Source organism: Telmatherina bonti (genome assembly GCF_933228915.1).
Source record: "Telmatherina bonti genome assembly, chromosome: 7".
Taxonomy (NCBI): Eukaryota; Metazoa; Chordata; class Actinopteri; order Atheriniformes; family Telmatherinidae; genus Telmatherina; species Telmatherina bonti.
Window position 1 is genome coordinate 42,576,728 of NC_136625.1, and position 20,211 is coordinate 42,596,938.

The following is a 20,211-nucleotide window of genomic DNA, read 5'->3' on the forward strand; positions in this document are numbered from 1 at the left end:
ACATGAATGGAGATATTTCTGCTCCTTGCTCTAAATTTGCTGAGGCTTTTATTTAGTTTTTCTGTGAAAATGGCTTTATTTTACTGAAGATTTAGTGAGACGATGCTATAAAGTTGGGATGTTTTTAGATTAAGTTCGCTTTATTAAGTCGCTTTACACTCTGTTTTGTTAACTGATATTACTGTAGTTACAGTACTGTGTGGAGGTGTGGGGTAACAATTACAAAACCACACTTATCAAATGTCCAGAAATGATAATTGAGCAAGGCAGAAATAGTATAGAATACAGACGTATTATATAAACTGAGTAGTTGTTATTATTGATATAATTGTTTCTATTGTTGTTGGTCTTGCTGCATTGCTCCATTACTGTAGTTGATTATTTCTTCTCCTAGCTCTAAATTTGCAGAGCATTTTATTTAGTTTTTCTGTGAAAATGGCTTTATTTTACTGAAGATTTAGTGAGACGATGCTATAAAGTTGGGATGTTTTTAGATTAAGTTCTGAAGAATCTGAAAATAAATTTAAAAGTTAACAATTTAATTGATATATTAATTGATATAAGAATAATAATTAATATACTAAGAAATTGTATTGCAGAAAAAAGCTAAATAAGACTAAAAATGATATTAAAAAAACATTTGAGGAATATTAAATCAACTTAGAAAGAGTGGGACAAAGAAAATGACATATCCAGATATTTTGCTGGTAACAGTAGTGTTAAATATGACATGAAAGAGGCAGTCATGAGTATTAGGCTGATTCTGGATTACCAGTCGCTTTACACTCTGTTTTGTTAACTGATATTACTGTAGTTACAGTACTGTGTGGAGGTGTGGGGTAACAATTACAAAACCACACTTATCAAATGTCCAGAAATGATAACTGAGCAAGGTAGAAATAGTATAGAATACAGACGTATTATATAAACTGAGTAGTTCTGTTAATATTGATATAATTGTTGCTATTGTTGTTGGTCTTGCTGGATTGCTCCATTACTGTAGTTGATTGTTGTTTTCTTATAGATTATGAGATATTGAGAATATTATTGTACAGGTATCACTGATATACTGGGTGGTTGTTTTTGTGTTGCTGCTACTGCTGCTGCTGTTGTTGTATTTTGTTGTTCTATTTTTTTTTTTATCACTGGGGGCAGGTTTCATTATTATCATTTCAAGTCCACCAAACCCATACAGTTGGACTCAGTACCTCATATACTACTTGCACAGAAACTATGAACTACTTTTACTGTGTACTTTTCCTGTTATTCATTTATAAAGTGTCAAACACGTAAAATGAAATACCTTTTTGGATGACGTTGAAGTGGATTAAAATTAATTTCCTTAATAGTTAGTCCGCCAAACCCATGCAGTTGGACCCAGTACCTCATATATTACTTGTACAGAAACTATGAAGTACTTACAGTACAGGTTTGGTGTACTAACTATTCAAGAAATGAATTATATCATACTTCAAAGTTAGCTGATAATGCATTTTATTTCTGTGTGTAAGGAACTTTCTGAATGCATTACAGGTAAAGTACACAAAAGTATTTCATTGTTTTTGTGCTTCATTTGTGAAATGCTTTATTTTGAAATCCAAAGTAATCGTTGGTAGATGTTGGCTTTACCATAAAGTTGAAAGTGAACGTGCAAAGTGTAGGCTGGCTTGACCAGTTGTTGTTTCTTCATCACTGTAGTTGATTCTTGTATTCTTATCGATTATGAGATAGTGAGGATATCATTGTACAGGTATCACTGATGGATGGTTGCTGCTGTTGTGTTTCTGCTACTGCTGTTTTTGTTATATTTCTTTATCACTGGGACAGGTTACATTATAAGCTTATGCTTCTCCCCACTCCTTTTGAACATTTTGTCATGTTTTATTTCTGTTTTTGTTTTTAGATTTATCATCATGTTCAAATAAACTTTTAAACCTAAATTTTCTAGTAAAATATTTTTGCCTGATAGTAGTTACACTTAAATCTGAGGGTGGAACACACAAGTTAATGGTTGGATGACTGCATGTTATCCAACACATAACTCCATAGAGGCAATAAAAATTAATTATGAATGTGTCACTCTTCCATAATTGTTGGTGATTTACCTTCTGTTTAGTCTTGTGGAATTTTATTTGGTAGAAGCAGAAATATGTTGTCTTCATTGCAATTGATGATGGCTTGCAAATGTTTGTGTTATACCAGTATCATTCTGTTTTTTTCTATATTCTTATTTTTTTGTATTTTGTCTAACCTATTTTCTCTTTTTATACAGCTTTTGTGTAAGACTGTTTGTGTGAGCGCCTGTCTCTCTGTTGGGGGTGTTTGTGTGTGTGCGAGTGAGTGTGTGTTGTGGTTTTTCTTTCTTTTTTTTTTTTTTTTTTTTTGCAGAGATGCCGAGAAAGAAGAACTTCCGGAGATGCCAGGCAGCCATGAGGAGGGCAGCCAACAGACTGACGATCGAGGCCTCTCCTCAGCCTCCCGAGGTCCACTGTGCGTGTATGTATCTCTTATTTGCACCTTATCTGCCTGTATTCATATTTCATATATTTTTATACTTTATATTCATATATTTTTTATCTTTGTATATTTTAATAGTTTTTACTGTATGGCTACCCCTGCACAACAATTGCCTGCCTAATAAAGTTCTTATCCAAGCATTTTATGTATTTTTAGTTAGTTGTTATTCTGTTATTGATCTATTTTCTCTGTATGTCTGTAGCGCACGGAACTGGGCACCGACATCAGGTGGAGAAGTGGGAGACATCGGTGTTCACCGGGCGGCAGCACAAACTGGTCCTCCCGCAGGAGTCCCACGGCAAGAAGGTAATGTTGTGTTTGAAATAGACTAACATAATAGTTACCCAAGTGAACAGTACATGTTGAAATAAATACAAAAATCTTCTCACTCAGGTGGTCTTAGCCATTGGTGACTCCCATCTTCGAAGCCTTGCAGGTATTTACATCACTATTTTGTATGTTCAATAAAGTATTCATTTGTGCTGTATTGATGTGTTTTATAAAAATGTTTTACATATAAAAACAATTACAGTAGAAACCTTTTTAATTTTATTTTAGATGGCATTGTTCAGGTCGACGGGGAGCGTCTGGCGTGGGGGTTCATGTCAACGCCCGGAGCTGGCGCCCGAGAGTTGAGGACAGAGGTGATTAACGCAGTAGTCCCTCTGACACCCGACTTGGTGTGCGTTTTAGCTCCGAGCAATGACTTGACTTCCAAGCACACCATCGGTCACGTGGCTGCAGACTTTGAGAGGTACCTGGCCGCCGTCTGCAGTCGCTGGCCTAAGGTAAGCACACCCTGAAATTACAGTCTTTGTGGCAGGCATGATTAGCTTCTTCCTTGTATTTTACATGTAAAAGCTGTTTTCTCTGAATACAGCTCAAACACTTATGTAAAATGCATATTTTTGTTTTTAATGTTTTGATACTGCATATGTAAGAGCAGTCTTTGAGAAGTCCGTTTTCCTAAATGACTAAAAGTGTTTTTGCAGTATGTTTAAACTCAGTAGTGTGAACAGAATTTCATCAGATAAAAGTTGACAGAAAAATGTGTAAATTGATAGCCTTCTGACTGTTCAAGAAAAGATCAGAAAACGAGAGATGTTGATGAGTTGTTTCTCTACAGGTGTGTGTGCTGGACTTTCCCCCGAGGCTGACTGTCGAGGAATCCCTGCAAGAGCTCTACCGTCAGGAGTTTCACCGCGTGGCAACCCGCATGGGTACGTTAAAATATGTACTTGTGCTGTTGCATGTTTATCAAAGAAGACATCAGACATGTGTCGTGATTGTATTTTATCTTCCGCATCGTGGTATATAGATGTATGTAATTGTGTTGTTTTGCAAGCATAAAGAGCTGTGCTATGTGTTTTTCTTTGAAAGCTGTGAAGTACTACCACCTCGTGGATTACTTCCCCCGGCAGTGCCTCAGCATGTGGAGTCGTGACGGTGTAAGTAAATCTTTTGTCTTGATGAAGTTTGATGCACTCATGCTCAAGTCAGTGGCTGGGATGGAATCCAGGACCTTCTGATCCAGAGATGACAAACTGTTTGAATAGAGCTGTGTGTATTTAGTGAGAGATGTTGTGGAGAAACTTAACATTTCATTCATGTCGTTGTACTAGGTGCACCTGAGTGATGACGTCGGGATGGTGCGCTTTGCAGAGTTGCTGTTCGACGTCGCTTACCTGGTTTGCCCTTTTTTATTTAAAACACTTTTTACCTTACAAACATTCAGCTGGATGTGATTTTGGCTGCTGACCAAGTATGTAAAAAGCTATATTGTTTATAATTATTCTGTCTTTATTTTTTATTGAAGCAACTGGAGACCGTGCCACCAGCCCCCCCAGTGTGTCGTCCGTCACCACCACCTCGCTTCACTCCCCGTGTGGTTGTGAAGGGAGAGGTGCGTGTCCGTCGGAGTCCAGGCCCCGAGGAGTGGATTGCTGTTCGTCCGGGCGGCAAGGTAATAATAATATGGCAGGAAATGTCACAGCTCTAAGGTTTTTAGTGTTGTCACAGTTCCACAGACAAAAATTATCCTTGTTTATTTTTTAATTTTCTTTTTTTTCCTTTTTTTTTCAGTCCTCTGGAGAATGCAGTGCAGTTCAGTGGGAGGTCAGTGTGATAATTGTACAGAAAGACGTTTGAAGAAAGGTTTGCTCCAATTGGAAAAGCAGTAAAAGTCACTGCTTGTGTTTCTGTTTTTGTATTTCTAGCTTGCTGGCATCCCCCTGAATCCTGTGCTGTTCAGCAGTGAGATGTTGGAGGAGATGGAGAAGGTTTCACCATCGAATCTGACATCTCCTGCTGTCTTCGCTGGTGTTTCACCACCAAAGGTAAAGTGCATAAAGACAAACGTGTTTATGGGTTGTCATAAAATGTTGTATTCTGAAAGAGTCATTGATTAACGATAGACTTCTATAATGCTGAATGTGTTCAGTGTCCATATCAAATTCACGGTGTGCAAATCTTTGTGTTTTGGCCAGAGGCGGCGCGTGAAACACCAGTCCAAGAGGATTCGCCCGGACAAGCGAAGGGTAAGGAGATTTGGCAATGAAAATTTTTGTATTGAATCTTTTTCCTGTGACGATGTAGTAAAATAAAGTTGTTTTTTTGTTTTTTTTTTTTAATCCCCAGACCGAGATGACATCCAGCCGAGGGATGTCGTCTGACTCCAAGGCTACTGTGGAGTCGAAGAAGGTAAGAAATGTTATTTTGTGTTTAAAGGTTTTTTAAAATTATAAATATGTGTCTATGTTCATATTTCTGTATTGTATGGGGGGGAAAAAATTTCTCATGTATTTTATTTATTTCTATTTTGGGTATATGTAAAGTAAAATACACTTGTTTTGGTTTCTCTTTAGACCGACACTTCATCCAGCCGGGGGTCGTCGTCGGAGTCCGAGACCACTGTGGAGGTGAAGACGGTAAGGAATATTGTTCTTAAAGACTAGCATCAAATATTTTTATTATTACACATGACAGTGTTTTGAGGCCATTGCTTGTTGATTTCCTTGCTTAGGTTGAGACATCACAGAGCCAGGGTGTGTTGTCTTCTACTGATGAAGATGAGGAAGCTACTGTGGAGGTAAGTGAGGTGAGTATGGCTAATGCTGATGTTGTTCGGGGTTCATTTCACCAGGGGCACGGTCAGTTTAGGAATCCTGGAGTTCAGTGCATGGCGATAGCGTTGGTCAGTTTAGCCAGACATATGGTGTCTAGTGTGATGAATTGGAGGACACAAGATTTAGATTTAGCTCTGTGGTTAGGAGATGACCTCTATACTGATCTAAAGGACCGTGGTATAATCCCTTCAGGAGAAAACTTTTTGATGGTCCCAGAGTTGCCGAGACAGAGAGTTTTGTACTGGCAGAACTTTAAGTTTGAGTTCCCCGATACTCTGAGTGGGGATGTCACTGTGACTGAGGGAGAGTTTATTGAGTGTGGAGCTTATGTGACTTTAGAAAACTGGCTGGAAAGGATGTTATCTCAGTACCAGACATGTCTTTTGACCTTGTGTTCAAATACATGTGCTGTCATATCTGCTGGTGGTAGGTATGCCGTGGTAGACTCTCATTCACGTGGTCCTACTGGTCTCTTGAATGTGAATGGTACCAGTGTTGTTTTGTACTTTGGTTCCATTAGGGAAGTGTTTGATCACTTCAGTCATTTGGCAGTGATGTTAGGTGGTCGTAGCAAGCCTTTTGAGATCAATGGTGTTGATGTTAGCAGGGAGTGTGATGATGATGTGCCGAGTAGCTTATTTGGTTGTGATTCTGATGATGACAATAAGTGAGGTGTAAAACATCAGGAATCAGCAGATTGGGATGAAACAGACCTTTCCAGCCCATCTGAACATGTGGCAAAGAAACGTCGTCATGTTTCAGATGAAGAGTTTGCTGTTGAGGAACAGGTTTTCTTAAGTCAGCAGGTTAGTTCAGATGTGGAGGTAGTCAGTGAAGAACATGAACAGCTTATGTTTAACCCTCTCTGTGAAAGTACTTGCCAAAGCTTGTGTACCAAATTAAAAATAGAGCATGAAAGTGTAAATAGTGCTGCGTCTAGTCGTGTTGGCGTGTTAGGCGTTCCGTGCCAAAATAGAGATATAGTTGCTGATGGTAGCTGCTACTTTAGGGCCGTTTCTCAGGCACTGAGTGGCACACAAAAGCATCACATCAAAATCAGGAGAGCAGTTGTTAAACATTTATTAAAAAATGACTTCAAATATAAAACTATTCTAAGAGAAAGTTATTCCTCTGTGGCAGATTACATAGACAAATCAAAAATGAAATACGTTAGCACCTGGGCCACAGAATTAGAAATACAAGCGACAGCAGATTTATTGGGTATTAATGTCTTCACCTTTTTAGATGGTCGTTGGTTAAAGTATGGATGCAGTAGCAGTGTGTCAGAAAAATCCATTTATTTGGAAAACTGCCAGGGTAATCATTATGAAACTGTGGTATGTGTTAAAGAACCTGGATTAGAACGTTGTTACGAGTATTGTAAAGTAGATTGTTCAGAACCATATCACACTAGGTTGTCAGGCAAAGGTTTAATTAGTAGTGCTTCATCCAAAAGTGACACATCCACTTCCAAAAAAGATGTACAGTACGACAAAAGATTGTATACGTCTAAATATAAGAAAGTCCTGAGAAAAACCCAAATTAGGAATATAAATAAAATAAAATATGCAGTAGATGCGCGTCACCGTCAAAATGTGAAGGAGCAACACAAAGTAAAATATGCACTAGATGCGCGTCATCGGCAAAACGTAATACACCATAGCAAAACGAAGTATGCAAAAGATGCGCATTATCGACAAAACATGATGGACCAAAGCAAATTAAAATATTCAAAGGATGTGCGTCACCGAAAAAACGTGAAGGACAGAAGCAAAATAAAATATGCAAAGGATGTGTGTCACCGAAAAAATGTGAAGGACCAGAGCAAAATAAAATATGCAAAGGATGCGCGTCACCGAGAAATGGTTAAAAGAGTAGTGAAACTGAAGAGGCAAGAAATAAAAGATAAAGATGCAACACAGAATATTGAGTTCTTCACAGAGAGTTTTTAAACAAAGTTGAAGATGGTCCTGAGTATGTCTGTTGTGTCTGTTTCAGGCTGTTGTTTCCCCATCAGGTGTTGAGTTGTAGGAAGGCTGCTTATAACAAGACTGAAGTGATAGGTTCTTTAGCAGACAGGTGTATTAAAACTGACTACTTACATGAATGTAGTGAGGATTGTGTTCAGCCCTGTCAGATAATGAGTTCTAATAGAGGACATCTTTGGATTTGTTACACTTGTCATCGTAAACTTTCACTTGGCCAAATGCCTGCTGAAAGTGTAACAAATAGGTTGGCAGTAGATCCAGTTCCCCCAGAATTAGCTTGTTTAAATAGGTTAGAACAACATTTGATTGCTTTAAATATTCCCTTCATGAAAATGCTCGCGTTGCCCAAAGGTGGCCAAAATGGAGTTCATGGACCAGTAACCTGCGTTCCATCAAACATAGTTCAAACATCTAACATGTTGCCCCGCTCAAATATGGAGGGCTCTTTATTAGCTGTAAAATTAAAACGTAAATTAACCTATAAAGGCCATTATGAGTACGAGTTTGTAGATACGATGCACATTCGGCAAGCTTTACGGGTTTTAAAGCAATCAAATAAGTTTTATAAAGACATAGATTTTAATGAGGAATGGGTTAATGAGTTGTGTAGCTTAGATCATCTTGAGGATGAAGAGAAGGAAAAGAAAGAAGTAGTTGAAAGTACAGCAGATGATGCTGATAATGAGATGCTGCATGATCGGCAGCAACATTGCATGTTTTCAGACACGTGTCTGATGCCGGTAGATATTGGTCAGGAAGTTCTAGATCAGTATTTTGACAGTATAGTTAATGTTGCACCAGCTGAGGGTAATAACCCAGTTAAGTTGTTGACGGATAAAGAAAATGAAGCAAAGTGTTTTCCAGTGTTGTTTCCTAGAGGTTGTAATATGTATCACGAAAGCCGTGCGTATGATTTAACATTGTGTCGTTACTTCAATAACCGAATTTTACATGCGGATAGAAGGTTTGCTCAGAACATTGAGTATATTTTCTTTGCTCAGTACATGTCTGAGGTAGAGCAGGTTGTTTCCAAAGTTAGCATAGCATTAAGAAAAGGAAAAGGAGGTGAGGTGAATGTGGAAAACAAGGAGTCCTTGAAGCAGTTGTTGGAGGTAGATGATGGTTTTCGGTTTCTTAAGCCTATTAGAGGGACTCCAGCCTTTTGGCAGGGAGTACAGAACGACCTGATGGCTTGTGTTCGGCAACTTGGGATTCCCACGTGGTTTTGTTCATTTTCTTCCGCGGATCTGAGATGGCAAAACCTTCTTAAAACTATTTTAAAACAGGAAGGTCGAACACAAACATTAGAAGACTTGGAGTGGACCGATAGATGCGATTTATTGCGTCGTAATCCTGTCACTGCCGCCAGAATGTTTGATTTCCGCTGGCATTGTTTTTTGAAGGAGGTCCTTATGTCTCCTTCAAATCCAATAGGAAAAATTATTGATTACTTTTATCGGGTAGAGTTTCAATGCCGCGGGAGTCCTCATGTGCACTGTCTTTTCTGGATAGAAAATGCACCTAAAATTGATACGAACACCGATGAGGAAGTGGTAGCTTTTATTGATAAGTATGTAACATGCGAGCTACCAGCACAGGATGAGACATTATTGGAGAAGGTCACATCTGTGCAGCAACATTCAAAGAAACATTCAAAAAGTTGTAAAAAAGGTGGCACTGAATGTCGCTTTAATTTCCCCAGACCAGTGTCAGGTAGGACATTTGTTGTGAATGTTAATTTAAATCCAAATCCATGCGATAAATGTAAGAAAGTAAAAGAAAAGAAAATGAGTGATTCTGATTCCGATTCTGATAAAAAACATGAAGTAAAACGGTGCACATGTGGTAATGAGTACTACTATAACCTGCTTAAGGTAGATAAGGATTTGGCATTAAAAACTCTGGAGGCAGTGAAAAAAGCGGTAAAAGAGGAGACTTTTAATAGTCTAGATGAGTTATTCCAGCATCTAAATATTAATCAGCAAATATTTGAAATTTGTTACAAACGACTAAATATGTGTAAAATCAAAATTGTATATAAGAGACATTAAAGAGGCATGGATAAATCCATATAACAAGTCTCTTTTAAAATGCTGGAATGCAAACTTAGATATTCAATATGTAACCGATGCCTATGCCGTTATAGTTTACATTATTTCTTACATTAGTAAGTCAGAAAAAGAAGTAGGACTTTTGCTAAGTAAAGCACATAAAGAAGCCACAAACGATGTGAACGTCAATGCACAAGATGCACTGAAAACAATTGGCAGTGTTTATCTAAACAGTCGTGACGTGTCTGCTCAGGAGGCAGTTTATAGATTAACCGGGATGCATTTAAAGGAGAATTCACGTAAGGTAGAGTTTATACCAACAGGGGACAAAATAGTTAAAATGAGCAAACCGATTAGTTTAATCCAAGAAAGTGGACTATCTGGAGACGACGTGTGGATGGTTAGTGTCGTAGATCGTTATAAAAGCAGGCCTAATAATAGCACTTTTAATGATATGTGCATTGCGACGTTCGTGTCTGAATATCGTGTTATGAGAGGAAATGAAAAGTCAAAGGATGCGATACAGTTGCAAAGGGGGTTAGGGTTTATTCTTAAACGAACACGAACAAAACCCGCTGTAGTTCGTTATGCGCGCTTTTCAAAAACAAAAACCCCCGAATTATATTACAAAAGTCAGTTACAGTTGTTTCTTCCGTACCGCGTAGACGACGATCTAAAAGCTGCTGACTGCGCGACGTTTGAACAGTTTTATGAAAATGGTTCCGTGATCTTTAGTGATGGATCAGAACACACAGTTAAATCTGTCGTCGATGAGAATAGGAACAAATTCGAGGTAGAAGATTCAGACGAATTAGAAGAGTTACAGAATAAACTTGAAAATGAGGAAGGCCCAGTAGATGCTTGGGCAAATCTGTGCCCTGAACAGGAAGTAGAGCGTTTAGAATGTAAAGAAGAAATTAGAGAAAAAGAACAGGCAGCGGGGGAACATGTAGAGGAAGTAGGTCAGGAACCCGTCGACAACATTCCAGATTTATCTGTTAGGAACGATCAGGCATGTCCGTTAGAAAAGAATAATAATGTAATGAGTAGGAGAGAGGGCCTGGAGTTAATTAGATCTCTGAATGAGAAGCAGCTCTCGGTCTTCTATAAAATCCGCAACTGGTGTTTAGATAAAGTAAATGGTAGAAACCCAGAACCCCTCCACGTGTTTATATCTGGAGGAGCTGGAGTCGGAAAGAGCTACCTAGTTAGAGCGATTCAGTATGAGGCTACGAGGTTATTGTCACCAACTTGTCAGAAGCCAGATAATATTTGTGTTTTATTAACGGCTCCAACAGGAATAGCTGCTTATCATTTAAATGCAGCGACTATCCACAGTACATTTGGCATTGGCAAAGACGTCAGCCTTCCTTACACACCTTTGAGTGAGGAAAAGCTGAACTCTTTGCGTGTTAAATATGCTGATTTGCAGATAAGTCATAATTGATGAAATCTCCATGGTCAATCATAATCTATTGGCTTATATCCATGGCAGATTAAGGCAAATCAAACAAACTGGTGACTATAACCCTTTCGGTAACGTCAGCATTATCGCAGTCGGAGATTTTTATCAGTTGCCCCCGGTAAAGGGAGAAAGCGTTGTATGTGCAGGATGTAAATATGAATTTGTGGTCTAGTTTATTTCAGCTCGTCGAGTTAACAACAATCGTTCGGCAAAAAGATGAAGAGTTTGCGCAATTATTAAATAGGATGCGGACGCATAAAAAAGGTACACCGATGTTAGCGCGTGATGTAAACGTCTTAAAACAGTGTGAAACAGGTGAAGAGAGCACAGCCTTATACATTTTTGCTACAAATTCCCAGGTAGATGAATATAATGAGAAGCAGTTAAGAAGCATATGTCCTGACTACATAATTATATGTGCTCAGGACTTTGGTTACAATAAAAAAACAGGTAAATTAGAGTTAAAGTCAGATTATCATGTTAGAGCTAAGAAAACTAGTTTACCAAAAGAGCTGTATTTAGGTAAAAATGCTCGAGTCATGTTGTCTCAGAACATCGATGTAAATGACGGTTTAGTAAATGGTGTATGTGGCACAGTGATTCACATTGAACAGCCTGGTAAAAATGAGTTTCCTCTCAGAGCTTATGTTAAATTTGATGATGACAAGATAGGTAAAAATAAGAGGAAAGAAACCGTTTACCCATCAGCAGAGTTAGTAGGTTCAGTACCAATTGAACCTCAGGAAGAGAGAGCCAATAAAAAAGGCATGAGACGACAGTTTCCATTAAAGTTAGCCTGGGCCTGTACTGTACACAAAGTACAGGGCCTTACAGTAGATAGTGCTGTCGTCTCTTTAGCTAAGATCTTTGCACCAGGACAGGCATATGTGCCATTAAGTAGAGTTAGAAGCTTGTCTGGTTTGATTATTCAGAAGTTTAAAGAAAAAGTTGTTTATTGTAATGACAGCATTAAAGAGGCCATCAATAATATGCCACCATTTATAACTGAAAGCCACACAGTAGAAAAGGATGGTTTTAGAGTATTTTTAATGAATGTGCAGAGTTTAAATCGCCACGTCTCAGATTTGGCCCACTGTACACAGCATTTGCAGCCTAACTGTATTGCTGTGACAGAGACATGGATACCTGCTGATGTTAGCTTAGATTCTGTAGAAATCACTGGATATAGATTTAGTAATGCTCCACGTAGTTTAGCCTACTCTAGCAATAATCCAGTGTTAACTTCACTTAAAGGCCAACAGCATGGTGGTGTTGGTATGTACTGTGACAGTAATGTAGGGTTTGAAAGTGTCACAGTAGCAGGTTTAAATGTAGAGTGTTTAGCCGTAAAATGTGCCACATACAACATCTTAATAGCTGTCATTTACAGGCCACCATCATATCCTGTTTCTTTCTTTTTCAGACATTTTGAAGCATTGCTAAATGTATTAGAGTCACATAGTGGAACAATAGTTGTTTTTGGTGATTTCAATGAGGACATTTTGAAGTCCTCAACAATTTGTCAGAAAATGAAAGACAGAGGATATGAACAACATGTGTCGACAGCCACAACAGAGAAAGGCACCTTAATTGACCATGTTTATGTTAAAAATAGTAATTATGAAGTAGAAGCGTTAGTGGTGCCTACATATTTTAGTGATCATGAGGGCATCATATGTTCCTTTAAGTAAGGCAGCCCACATGCTTTTAACTTAAGAAATGTTTTCTCAACTGTCAATATATTTAACATGTAGTTGCTGTGCTGCTCTTCACCTGAGTTCCCTGTTTGAAATCATTTGCGCGTAATAAGTTAATTTAGTCCTCTCTTGGTATCCATTACATTGTGTACAACTGTTAGTCCATGTTCCAAGGTATTCTGTGCTCCCTGTCTAGGAAGTAGTGAAAGTGTTAAAATAGTTAGATTTGTTGGTGGTTGAATAGAAAATAAATGGCTTTTAAGTTGTTAGTGTAGTGTAGTGACCCAAGTTGCAAAGTTGTCGATACAGGCTTTGTTGCGCTGTGTGGTTAGGTTGTTAGATGATGTTAGGATCGTGCCTCTTTTTCTATAGGTTTTATTAAATTGGATAATTGTAGTTGTATGTAACTGTTGTGTTTAAGTGTAATTACAGAGATAATTAAGTGAACAGGTAACTGCAGCCAAGGTAGGTACACAAGTAAATGTAAGTATTCATTATCCTATACAATTACTTTTTTCACACAATCAGACTCGTGACACACTTCAGTAAGACTTGGTTTTAAAAAAAAATATTCTTGAGTGTTTTTATATCTGGTTTATATTAGCAGTTTATCTTTAGTTAACAGAAGCCAATGATGAACAAAGTTACACTGAGCTCTGTTGGTGGTCCTGATCCTCATTAGGCCTGTGAAGAGCATGAAAAAAGCTGTAACCTGAGGCTTCATATTTTATAGTTGCACTGTGTATTTACGGTTATTACAGAGGCACAGTCGCTGTATCCTTGTTAGACCTTGACCAGTCTGTAGCATTAGTATTGCTTGTGTTATAATAATCCAAAACTGTATTTTATAGTGTTACTATATTGAGTAGAGAAGTGATAGTGTGAGATAGTGTGAGAGAGAGTGTGTGTGTGTGTGTGTGTGTGAGAGAGAGTGTGGGGCGCATATATATATATATATATATATATATATATATATATATATATATATTTTCATATGCATATGCATGCACTCAAACCTTTTTTGTCATTTTCCTAGGAGACGGACTATGGCTGATGAAGCAGTTGGCAACAAGTTGCCCAATATGGATTGGAAGGCAGTCTTTTGTATTATTTGTCCTAATTTTTTTCCTTTTCCTTTTTTTGTCCTATTACATATTCTGTATATAGTGATAAAAATTAACTGCAGAATTATAGCAACAAGAGGATCACCTAAGAGTTTTGATAATAGTCTATAAGCTATATAACATTATTAGTGACAACTTGAGTTCTTATTTGTTGCAATATAAATAAATTCCTTTGAAGTTACACAGCATGTTTGTGGAGTGTTTGTGTGTCATGGTGCAAAAAGAATGAAAATGAGAAGGGAAAATGAGTAGAATAGATAAATCTTGTCTATACAGAGTAAACCGGTTTACTATTTATTTACTAGTGAATTATTATAATTATTATATTATAATTAATTCATAAATAATTATTCATTCATAATTATAATTATGAATATAGTGAAAATAGATTGTAATAAACCAGTTTGTTGCAATTGACTTTTTAAGAAAAGTTTGAAGCAAAGTGCTGTACTTTAAAATATTTAATAATGGATGGTACACAGTAGATTTCTAAGCCACTGCACTGAATTGTAAAAACTTTATAAACAGCATTCTATGTGTGATCATAGTGATTGTCGAGTGTAAAAGAATAGAGGAAAGTGAGTGCTCTGAACCCAAGGAAGAGTGTAGTTTGTTTACAAAATGCACTAATGCTGAGTGGCTTGTTAAAACTAAATGGTAAAGATTCAGAACACATCATTACAAGGTCATAAATTTGCTAACATGGTTTGCTAAGTTATAGAATTGTAATTGTAGCTAGTAAGCGTTCTCGATAACGTAGCATTTTGGGAGGCATCGTGTCCAAGCACTGTGGCACCCACCCACCATGTCATACAGCTGTTAAGGTTATCTTTGCATAGTGTAATGTGTGAGGATTTAACAGATATGAATGCTGTTAAATTTGGTGCAGATCGCATGTGTTTTTGCTGCGATATGAATAAACCGTGTTAGACACGTGTGCCAAATTTTGTTGTCCTTTGATAAAGTTGACGTTCGGGACCCTCGCAACACCCCCTAAGAAGTGCCCCCCCCCCCCCCCCCCCCCCCCCCCCACAAAACATGTTTCAGTGTGTGAAGGATGTAATCAATATGAATGGTATCAATTTTGGTGCAGATCGCATGTATTTCTGCAGAGATATAAGCAAACCGTGTTTCATGGTTCATGGCTTTTTTCCATGGGCTGCCAGAGTAACACGCTTGAACCTATCATAAACAATTGACTAACTTTTGGTTCCCATCTTGTCACAAAGCGTCCTCCCGCATTTGGAGCCAATCACAAAAAAATGTGTGGATAAATTCCAAGATGGCGGAAACCCCGTTGCCATGGTAACAGGTGGTTAATTGAGTTTTTTTGCTCATCTTGGGTTCATACACGTGTGCCGAATTTCGTAGCCCTAGGTCAAAGTAGACGATCGGGCCCCTAGGGCCCCCCCCCCCCCCCCCCCACAATACATATTACAATGCGTGAAGGACCTACCAAATATGAATTATTAGAATTTTCGTTCCGATCGGACGTATTTCTGCGAAGATATGAGTTAACCGTGTTTCATGGCGAGAACGCTTTTTTCCATGGGTTGCCACGGTAACATGCTTTGTCCTGTTGGAAAGATTTGACTAACTTTTGCTCCCCATCTTGTCACGAAGCTTACTGCTGAGTATGGAGCCAATCGCATGAATCCCCTCAGACTAGTTCGTTCAAATACGATACGCTTAAAGTGATAAAAAGGGCACAAACGCCAAGATGGCGGACACCCCGTTGCCATGGTAACAGGTGGTTAATTGAGTTTTTTGCTCGTCTCGGGTTGATACACATGTGTGCCGAATTTCGTAGCCCTAGGTCAAAGTAGACGATCGGGCCCCAAGGGGCCCCCCCCAAAATGTGCCCCCCCCCCACAATACATATTACAATGCGTTAAGGACCTGCCAAATATGAATTATTGTAATTTTGGTTCCGATCGGATGCATTTCTGCAGAGATATAAGCAAACCGTGTTTCATGGCGAGAACGCTTTTTTCCATGGGTTGCCACGGTAACACGCTTTCTCCTATCAGAAAGATTTGAATAACTTTTGGTCCCCATCTTGTCAGGAAGCTCCATGGGGAATGTGGAGCCAATGGCATGAATTGCCTCAGACTAGTTCGTTCAAACATGATGCGCTTAAAGTGATAAAAAGGGCATAAACGCCAAGATGGCGGACACCCCGTTGCCATGGTAACAGGTTCTCAATAGAGTTTTTTGCTCGTCTTGGTTACTTATACATGTGTACCGAATTTCGTAGCCATAGCTCAAAGTAGACTATCGGGCCCCTCGGGGCCCCCCCCAAAATGCGCCTCCCCCACAATACATATTAAGATGCGTGAAGGACCTACCAAACATGAATTATCAGAATTTTGGTTCCGATCGGACGTATTTCTGCGAAGATATGAGTGAACCGTGTTTCATGGCGAGAACGCTTTTTTCCATGGGTTGCCACGGCAACACGCTTTCGCCTATCAAAAAGATTTGAATAACTTTTGGTCCCCATCTTGTCACGAAGCTCCATGGCGAATGTGGAGCCAATAGCATGAATCCCCTCAGACTAGTTCGTTCAAATGCGATGCGCCCAAATTGACAAAAACGGGCCAAAAAATGGCCGCAAACGCCAAGATGGTGGACAGACTGTTACCATGACAACAGGTCTACGATTGACTTTTTTGGTCGTCTTGAGATGATAGACATGTGCACCGAATTTCGTCGTCCTACGTCAAACTAAACTTTTTTGACCCCATTCTACGGGCCATTTTTGGCGTTTCTAGGGGGCGCCGTCGAGGCATTTTTACATTGGCGTGCACGCGGACCCCAGAATATCGCTATTTTCGCCAGGACTGAGGTGTGTGCCACGTTTCGCAACTTTTCACGGGGCCTAAGGGGGTCAAAAATGGCCGAGTTGTGCTGACAAAAATGATAATAATAATTAAAGCCGCAAGCGGCATCCATCGGGTCCTCGCCTCATGCCGAACCCTCCACCCGAACTCGCCACAAAGCTTCCGGGTAGATGTGAAGTAAAAGGCATGAATCCAAAACTAGTTTGTTAAAAAATAATGCACATTCAGTAATAAATAAGCATAAATGCCAAGATGGCGGACACCATGTTGCCATGGTAACAGGTGGTCAATGCACTTTTTTTACTCGCCTTGGGTTGTTACACATGTGTGCCGAATTTCGTAGCCTAAGATGAAAGTAGACAATCGGGCCCCTGAGGGCCCCCCCCAAAAACTGCCCCCCCCACAATACATTCTATAATGTGTTAAGGACCTACCAAATATGAATAGTTAAAGTTTTTGTGCACATCGCATGAATTTGTGCAAAGATATAAGCAAACCGTGTTTCATGGCGAGAAGGTTTTTTTCCAAGATGGCGGACACTCCAGTGCCATGGTAACAGGTGCTTAATTGAGTTTTATGCTTGTCTCGGGTTGATACACATGTGTGCCGAATTTCGTAGCCCTAGCTCAAAGTAGACTATCGGGCCCCTAGGGCCCCCCCCCAAAATGTGCCCCCCCCCCACAATACATATTACAATGCGTGAAGGACCTACCAAATATGAATAATTTGAATTTTGGTTCCGATCGGATGCATTTCTGCGAAGATATAAGCAAACCGTGTTTCATGGCGAGAACGCTTTTTTCCATGGGTTGCCACGGTAACACGCTTTCTCCTATCAGAAAGATTTGAATAACTTTTGGTCCCCATCTTGTCACGAAGCTCCATGGCGAATGTGGAGCCAATAGCATGAATCCCCTCAGACTAGTTCGTTCAAATACGATGCGCTTAAAGTGATAAAAAGGGCATAAACGCCAAGATGGCGGACACCCCGTTGCCATGGTAACAGGTTCTCAATAGAGTTTTTTGCTCGTCTTGGTTACTTATACATGTGTACCAAATTTCGTAGCCCTAGGTCAAAGTAGACTATCGGGCCCCTAGGGGCCCCCCCCAAAATGCGCCCCACCCACAATACATATTACAATGCGTGAAGGACCTACCAAACATGAATTATTTTAATTTTGGTTCCGATCGGATGTATTTCTGCGAAGATATGAGTGAACCGTGTTTCATGGCGAGATCGCTTTTTTCCATGGGTTGCCACGGTAACACGCTTTCGCCTATCAAAAAGATTTGAATAACTTTTGGTCCCCATCTTGTCACGAAGCTCCATCGCGAATGTGGAGCCAATAGCATGATTCGCCTCAGACTAGTTCGTTCAAATGCGATGCGCCCAAATTGACAAAAACGGGCAAAAAAATGGCCGCAAACGCCAAGATGGCGGAAAGCCCGTTGCCATGACAACAGGCGTTTCAATGACTTTTTTACTTGTCTTCATGTGATAGACATGTGTACCGAATTTCGTCGTCCTACGTCAAACTAAAATTTTTTTTCCCCATTCTAGAGGCCATTTTTGGCGTTTCTAGGGGGCGCCGTCGAGGCATTTTTACATTGGCGTGCACGCGGACCCCAGAATATTGCTATTTTCGCCGGGACTGAGGTGTGTGCCAAGTTTCGCAACTTTTCACGGGGCCTAAGGGGGTCAAAAATGGCCGAGTTGTGCTGAGAACGAGGAGAAGAATAACAATAAACATTACAATAACAATAGGGCCCTGCCATACTTCGTATGGCTCGGACCCTAATTAAAGCCGCAAGCGGCATCCACCGGGTCCTCGCCTCATGCCGAACCCTCCACCCGAGTCCTGGTTCTCTTAACGCTACATGTAAAGGACCCGCAGAGCCAGTTCATTTTAACAGAGAAGTACAATTCACATATTGGGAAAAGAATGTGTGTAAACGCCAAGATGGCGGACAGCCCGTTACCATGGCAACATGTGTTTCATTGACTTTTTAGCTTGTCTTGGGATGTTACACATGTGTACCGAATTTCGTAGCCATAGGTCAAAGTAGACTATCGGGCCCCTAGGGCCCCCCCCAAAATGCGCCCCCCCCCCCCCCCCACAATACATATTACAATGCGTGAAGGACCTAGCAAACATGAATTATTTTCATTTTGGTTCCGATCGGATGTATTTCTGCGAAGATATGAGTGAACCGTTTTTCATGGCGAGGAGTATTTTTTTCAAGATGGCGGACACCCCGTTGCCATGGTAACAGGTGGTTAATTGAGTTTTTTGCTCGTCTTGGTTACTTATACATGTGTACCGAATTTCGTAGCCATAGGTCAAAGTAGACTATCGGGCCCCTAGGGCCCCCCCCGAAATGCGCCCCCCCCCCCATAATACATATTACAAAGCATGAAAGACCTACCAAACATGAATTATTTTAATTTTGGTTCCGATCGGATGTATTTCTGCGAAGATATGAGTGAACCGTGTTTCATGGCGAGAATGTTTTTTTCCATGGGTTGCCACGGTAACACGCTTTCTCCTATCAAAAAGATTTGAATAACTTTTGGTCCCCATCTTGTCACGAAGCTCCATGGCGAACGTGGAGCCTATAGCATGAATCCCCTCAGACTAGTTCGTTCAAATGCGATGCGCCCAAATTGACAAAAACGGGCAAAAAAATGGCCGCAAACGCCAAGATGGCGGAAAGCCCGTTGCCATGACAACAGGCGTTTCAATGACTTTTTTACTTGTCTTGATGTGATAGACATGTGTACCGAATTTCGTCGTCCTATGTCAAACTAAATTTTTTTGACCCCATTCTAGAGGCCATTTTTGGCGTTTCTAGGGGGCGCCGTCGAGGCATTTTTGCATTGGCGTGCACGCGGACCCCAGAATATCGCTATTTTCGCCGGGACTGAGGTGTGTGCCAAGTTTCGCAACTTTTCACGGGGCCTAAAGGGGTCAAAAATGGCCGAGTTGTGCTTAGAACGAGGAGAATAATAATTAAAGCCGCAAGCGGCATCCATCGGGTCCTCGCCTCATGCCGAACCCTCCACCCGAACTTGCCACAAAGCTTCCGGGTGGATGTGAAGTAAAAGGCACGAATCCAAAAGTAGTTTGTCCAAAAACAATGCACATACAGTGCTAAATGGGCGTAAACGCCAAGATGGCGGACACCCCGTTGCCATGGTAACAGGTGGTCAATGCACTTTTTTACTCGCCTTGCGTTGTTACACATGTGTGTCGAATTTCATAGCCATAGGTGAAAGTAGACGATCGGGCCCCTGACGGCCCCCCCCCCCAAAAAAACTGCCCCCCCCACAATACATTCTGTAATGTGTCAAGGACCTACCAAATATGAATAGTTAAAGTTTTGGTGCACATCGCATGAAT

General features: G+C 40.1%; 1 protein-coding gene and 1 long non-coding RNA gene across 2 annotated transcripts in view; one reads left to right on the forward strand and one right to left on the reverse strand.

The window, feature by feature from the left end:
- The first annotated feature begins 5,537 nt into the window (after window positions 1–5,537).
- LOC306758097 overlaps window positions 5,538–20,211 on the forward strand; it is a 49,752-nt gene continuing 35,078 nt past the window's right edge. Inside the window, exon 1 of the long non-coding RNA XR_013771365.1 lies at window positions 5,538–5,614. This is a non-coding gene — a long non-coding RNA (uncharacterized lncRNA). The remainder of the gene's footprint in view (window positions 5,615–20,211) is intronic.
- LOC306758061 (uncharacterized protein) overlaps window positions 6,596–20,211 on the reverse strand; it is a gene marked incomplete at its 3' end in the record, with an annotated part of 39,821 nt that continues 26,205 nt past the window's right edge. The window contains exon 14 of the mRNA XM_079243277.1: window positions 6,596–6,667. Coding sequence (XP_079099403.1) covers window positions 6,596–6,667 — 72 coding nt within the window. The remainder of the gene's footprint in view (window positions 6,668–20,211) is intronic.